Genomic DNA, 6790 nt, shown 5'->3' with positions numbered 1-6790 from the left:
CTCTCTCTCTCTCTCTCTCTCTCTCTCTCTCTCTCTCTTCCCCCCCCCCCAAGGCAAACCACTCCCAGCCCTTAAAAAGGCACGGGCCGCCAACCCCGGATTGCCAGGTGGGCACTGCCTATAGGTTCACGCATATGCAAGCAGCTGACAATCATTGCGTGATCACAGCATAAGTCAGGTCTTAGCCATAATTAGGAGCTGATTATCAGATGTGGCTCCACGCAGCTCGCTACAGAGGGTGAGGGAAATGGGAGGCTGGGAGGAGGCAGAAATTTTTTTTTCAATAAAAAATATATATAAAAAAAGAATTCTGGCTCACCTTTGAACTTGAATAAACAATCACAACATACTAGGATAAGGACCCTGAAATGTGGGTATACTCTGCTAATAAGGCCCATTATATAAAGTATAATGGTCAAGGGAAATCACCAATTTCAGAATAAAAATACAAACCTACGGTGTGAAAAGTTTGAAGATGCAGTTTGGCAAAAACTTAACTCATTCTTATAAAGGAGATGTGCAAAGAGAATCAGGAGTCCAAGGTCAGCCTCAGCTTTGAAGCTCATAGAAATCCCAACCTGTTATACTACAGTGGTAACTTTGTACAAGGAACGCCAGGTCCATAATTCCACTGGCTCTAGGAACCAAAGTTTGGCTCAGGCATTTTTGGATCAAGCTACATGTCCAGGAGTACAGGAAGTAGCATTGTACAATAAAGATCCCAGCACCAGACCCAAGTAGGGTCAGTCTCAAAGCCCTGAACTATACATATACACACATACATGCATACATACACACAAATACCTGAATTAGGTACTGACCACAGTCTTATTTGTTTCACCAGGGCTGAAAGGGCTGGTGGCAGCAGCAGCAATCAAAGACAGATTTCTTGTTTCAGGCTACTGTGGACTAGAACAAATTCAGCCTCCTAGACCACCAAGGCTATTCATAACTCAAGGCCAATTTCTGGATGCAGTGTATGTGAATGTATTTGGTTTCATCTAGAAACTTGCCAAGATGAACTGGAGAAGCTGATAGGAGGAGAGAAGGCAGAACCTAGCCCAGGTACAGCTTGTGATCACTAGGGACCCTGCTCAGGACACTATGCAAAACTTCCACTAAACCTGTGGAACTCTGTCCAGCTGGTCTGCGGGTGTGCGCTGTAAGTTGCTGAATGGACCAGAGGAATACGAACTCTAGACAAGGAAAAGAAACTGGGATTAGTGGCCGGACTTGTAGGAGAGCTACCATGGAGACAGCTCACAAAGCAGCTGTGGTGAGGTGGAAAATGTCAGTACAGTTGATTCTCAGATAACCCTCAGCATATACCAAGCATTTGAGGCACATGAATTTTCTAGAATTCTCCTAGCAAATCTAGGCATCCAGATATTTTTTCCAATTACAGGAAAAGTTAATGACAGTGGCAAATATGGCGTGTAAAATTCAAGAGACAGGCTAGGTGGAGGCATCTCTTTGAAGAAAATTAAGTCTATACCATAGAAACATCTAGGATACAGTTTCAGAAGAGGCTTGGTTTCTAAAACATACTAATTACTATGCCAAGTGGCCTGTTAGGGGAGATGAACTTCATAACTCTAGAAGCATTGCTGATCCTCTAAGATAAGCTCCAGCCTTGCAATCCCCTTTTCTTTTCTTTTGATTGGGGGGAGGGGGTCCAGTGTGGGAGGATAGTCCCTTGCCTCAATAGGAAAGGCGTGACTGCCATTGGCTAGAGGATTTCCTATGACCACTTTGAACTGAAGCAGTAGGGTCTTTCCTGAATATTTTCCTGACTCTGCTCCTGGCAATCCCCTCCACCACTTCAGATGGAGGGGGCTCATGAGTGCTCGAATGTAATGAGAACACATTAATGCAGAAAACTTCTGCAAATGATTATTTTATGGCCATGCGCCCAGTGGGAACCCAAAAGCAATTAATTAAATAATTCCAGCTTGGATTCCAATGGCATGTTGTTTCAAAAGAGTCCTGAGAAATATCCCTCTTCAGAAAAAAGATGTGCATAAAAAGGAATAAAAATCTTTCCTGTTCCTTCTAATTTTTTCTAAAGGAAATAGAAAACAAACAAAACAAAAACCATTTGAGTACTTAAACTAATGAAGGTCACAAAGGCCTGCAGATCATTCCAAACTCAATAAACCCTCAACTAGTCCACTTACCTACTAGTGATGAAACAAAAAGAGCAAAACAATTAGAAACACCTTTAATATCTAAAAAAGTTCCAAATATAAACTTGTATGATACAAGTTCATTTAACATGTTTAGCAGTTTTATTGTGTTGTCTTATTTCAAAAGCTCTACTGCAGGCACCATTTGATGCTCTGAACGTGGGGATATTCAGAGATGCACTTCTGAAAGGGTCGTCCCTGGGCTCGCTATTTGTTATTGTCAGAATTGAGCTGCGATCCAAGGTTGAACTGTAATGCTGTCTAGCTCATTCCGGATTGTGTATTTTAATCAATAAGTCCATTTCAATTAGGATGGTGCTGCTTGTGAAAAAAATAGGAGACATGTGTCATGTTTTCAGGAATAAGCTTCTATCAAAAGACAATTAAATCTTCCAGAATTTTAGTGTTCAGGTTTGTTTTTGTTTTTGTTTTTCAAGACAGGGTTTCTCTGTAGCTTTAGAGCCTGTCCTGGAACTAGCTCTTGTAGATCAGGCTGGCCTGGAACTCCACCTGCCTCTGCTAGGATTAAATGTATGTGCCACCACTACCACCACCCAGCTGTGTTCAGGATCTTAACCTAAAAATGCTGATACACTCAGCTCAAGAAAAGGATGAAAAATGTGGTCACAACGAGGTTCTTCTTTCCTGCCAGTTTCCAAGAGACCAAGTGCCCTGCCACCAAGCAGCCATGGGAGACAAGTCTCCAAGTGCATTTCAACAGAAACAAAGTCAATCGGGAAGAAGCACTGCCTGTTTGAGCTCTAGACATTTCAAAATAATGCAATAAAAGCTAAACTGTTCCAAAAAGTTTCTTTATTGCACTATGTACTTATCTCCCTGTGTCCCGGTAGGGTGACCTATCCAGACAGGACACAGGTTTTTCTGGGTTTTCTGACTTGTCTCAGCACTGTAACATACAAAAGAGAGCTGAATACCAATCAGATAAGAGAACTAGAAAAGTGTGGAAAGTAGCTTACCTACCCCAATTTGTCTCTTACCAAAAATCCCCCACCCCACCAAAAAACAAACAAACAAAAAACCTGAGGCATCATCTGGCACACAGTAGAGACGAGCTCCCCTAGCACCTTCCTAGCAGAGACCTAAGGAAGCAGGTACACATGCACACTGAAGGCGAACCAAGATCCTAGGACATGGAGATCATCTAATTCAATGTTTCAATTTCATAGAAAAGAAAAATGAAAAGGAGGCACCCTTTTCACCCATAAACTATCCTAAATCTAATGTGTTCAGGCAGTAAGAGAGCATATTCTAACCAAAGACCATTAACGAGCAAACGAACTAACGAACACGCATAGGCACATTTACCAAGAGCAATCTGAAGTTAAAAAACTGCAGTCAGAAGAGGCATGCAGCAGGACACAGTATCATTCGGTATAGTGGAAAATCTAAGAGCTGGCCCCATTGGTGGGATACCAAAGAGGGTAGCCTAGGAAACAGTGCTATGCGAAGCTAATGAAATCTGGAGCTCTGCAGGTGTTCTCAGAAAAGAATCCGAATCTGATAAAAAACACCTTTGAAATCCAGTAGTATCAGCCTTGAACATCTCTCTCAGAGCAACAATTTAAATTTAAAATTAGCAATCTCCTTATTCCTCGTACCTATCAGGGCATATAAAAGTCTTCTCACCCGCAGTCACAATTATACTTTCCCTAACACAGATATGCTCTTAAGACAGGAGGGCAGCGGGCTACCATCCCATGCCCCGTATACACCCTCATCCAGGCACTTGAACCTGAATGCCAATGGAAAGGCAGCTCTCTCAATAAGTTTCCATGTTGTGACCTAAAAGATGGACCAGTGGGTAAAAACATTCGCTAGTCCATGATTTAAAAGATGATCACAAAACTTTGGCATCTTTTTGACAATCACTATTAATTGTTTCCTCTTCTGGTGCATAATCTGTACTTCATCTGGCAATTATAATCATTTCCACATAGAACGTCTTCCTTTTTTTTTTTTTTTTAAACTAGAATACTTTTGAGCTATACTAAGTTCTTTGTCCACAAAGGGTCTGGTACTTAAATGCCCTTAAGAAATCTGGCTGATACCTACATTGACACCCTTCAAAATTTATTCTGAGCCCTCACACAGTCTGCTTACTACTACAGCCTGAAAGGTGACTTACCATGTCCGTTGTGTACGTGTTTATGGGTTTTTCCTTTCCTGGGGGTGGACTGGCATGAAGACGAAGCATTGTTGTTGGCTGTTTTGACATCTTCTGTCTCGTCATCTTCTTCTTCGACATCCTCCTCGTCCTGAGAGCTTCCAAAATATACCATACTGCTGGGCAGCGCAGGAGAACCTGGTGGAATAAGACATGTAATACAGCTCATCAAACACCGATCTTGACCCTTCCAGAAAGAGGATTCCACAGGAGAAAAGTTAGTTAGTTGTAAAGTTAGTACCCTAACCGCATGTGGATCACATAAAACAAAGCCAGTCATCGCTGCTAGCTGCTACCACTTTTAATTTATTTCCAAATACTCCCTAGGAAGTACAACTCCATCTGCCTCCTTTAGCAATTTCAAGCAAAACCCACAGAAGGGGATAATACTATTCATCAAGAACAGCAAATTAAAATTAAGAATCATATCTGCAACATTGCCACAGAAAACAAACCACAAACAACAGCAAGGAATGAATTACACAAGAAACTTGTGAGTAAAATGAAAACATCCACCCATGTTGTTGGGGGATTACTCTACAATTATTAATGGGGGAGGGAGAAGGAATTATTTTTTTCCAAGGTTACTTTCTTATTATCTTAATATAAAAGCCAGGTATAGATTACTCCCAACACATCAAGCACTTACAAACTAGTCTGAGGTTATAATAGGATATGGCAATATTAAAATAAATTCCTTGGACTGGAGAGATAGCTTAGTAATTTAACAGCACTGGCTGCTATTCCAGAAGCTAGGTTCAATTCAAAGCACCCACAGGGAAATACTTTCTGGTTCCAGGGGCTCAAGCTCCATAAGTGCCAAGTGGTGCACAGACATAAATGCATATGCATACACATAAAAATAAACTCCAATAAAACACTCATAAAAGTGTGGGGATAAAAACAAAGTGATTTACTCAAAAAATATTGCCATCTTAGCAATGAAATGAAAGCTGTTAACCCCACAGGAAGGTCACTCTCCAATACAAAAACAGTCTACTTCTCCCTTACCAAGCAAAGCCAACCTAGAGGGAGATAGAATTAAATCACTGATACGCTGTCTGAAATCAGAGAGCAGAGGGAAGAACTTGGTTTCCCTCCCCATTAAACACTACCAAGTACCATAAGGAGTAATTTTAAAAGTTCTTCTTATATACAACTTTCCTGTGTATGCCCCAAAAGGAAATCTCAAACGTCCTCCCAGGGCTGGAAATACAACTCAATCTCCAGCATACATATGGTGGCTGACAACACTGCCTAATTCCAGTTCTGAGGGATCTAGTTTCCGCTTCTGACCTCTGAGGTACCTACTGGAGAATATTATTTTAAGGTCTATTGCTTTTGTTTATGCTGCATTTGTTTAACTCTGTGAAGCTGTGATTCTTTGCCTGTCTAAAACACCTAATGGTCTAATGAAGAGCTGAATGGCAAGTAGCAAGGCAGGAGCAAGGGTAGGTGGGCCTGGCTGGCAGAGAGTATATCTAAATAGAAGAAACCAAGACAAGGAAGAGCAAAAGGACATGGACAGCCACCCAACTACACAGCAAGCCATAGAGAAAGAAGTAAAGAAAGGTATACAAGCTGGGTGGAGGTGGTACATGACTCTAATCCCAGCACTCTCAAGAGGCAGAAGCAGGCATCTGCGTGAGTTGGAAGCCAACCTGGTCTACAAGAGTGAGTTCAAGGACCCTGCCTGGAAAAACCAAAGATTAAGGTAATTAAAATGATTCCCAAACAGAAAAACACACAGTTAGGGGGTTGGTGTCTATTTCTTCCCCATAGTAGGATTCAAGCCCACTACAGCAATGACACTAGGAACAAGAGAGGCATTAAAAAGCCACTCTCAAGGTGGCCTCTTTTTGTTATGATACAAGCAAACCCTCATTGGGGTGTTAACTAATAAGAGTTACTAATTTACCACTAAAAATTATGTGTACTTTCCTTAACAACCACTCATTTGAAATGATGATGAAGGTCAACCTGTGGAGAATTAAAGGTGTGTGTGTGGTCAAAGTGAGAGGGGTTGCTGATGTGTTGTTTCTGTGTGGAACAAGGAAATGGTTCATATTCAATGATGATAAATAGTATTGTATTAAAATTACAGCACATTTTTCTCTCCTGATAATTCAAGTGCATTGGCAAATATGTAAAAATTGAAGAGGAGGAGAAGGCAAAAGGAGGGATGGGAGAGGGAGGGGGAAACGGGAGGTGCACTCTGGATCAGACAGGAGGAACCAGAGTACAGAATGCATCTGTGCTTTGCAGAAGCTGTATTTCATTACTTTTCAAAATTAGCTGGCAATGTCTCCACAATATTTACTGAAGTGCAAACAAAATGTTTTCATCTGGACAAAAATCAAACTGTGGTATGTTACAACCACAACAGAAATCATTTTAATCCAAAAGCTTGCTTTTTCTA

General features: G+C 41.3%; 1 protein-coding gene across 9 annotated transcripts in view; it reads right to left on the bottom strand.

The window, feature by feature from the left end:
• Positions 1 to 6790, bottom strand: part of Jarid2 (jumonji and AT-rich interaction domain containing 2) — a 439139-nt gene that overhangs the window by 37445 nt on the left and 394904 nt on the right. For all 9 annotated transcript variants that reach the window (XM_050143916.1, XM_050143911.1, XM_050143915.1 and 6 more), the window contains one exon: positions 4333 to 4509. In XM_050143916.1, the coding sequence (XP_049999873.1) occupies positions 4333 to 4509 (177 nt within the window). The remainder of the gene's footprint in view (positions 1 to 4332; positions 4510 to 6790) is intronic.

This window comes from Alexandromys fortis, unplaced genomic scaffold (genome assembly GCF_014885135.2).
Source record: "Alexandromys fortis isolate MF-2015 unplaced genomic scaffold, M_Fortis_MF-2015_v1.1 scaffold_1, whole genome shotgun sequence".
Lineage (NCBI taxonomy): Eukaryota > Metazoa > Chordata > Mammalia > Rodentia > Cricetidae > Alexandromys > Alexandromys fortis.
This window is presented reverse-complemented; position numbering and strand designations above follow the sequence as displayed.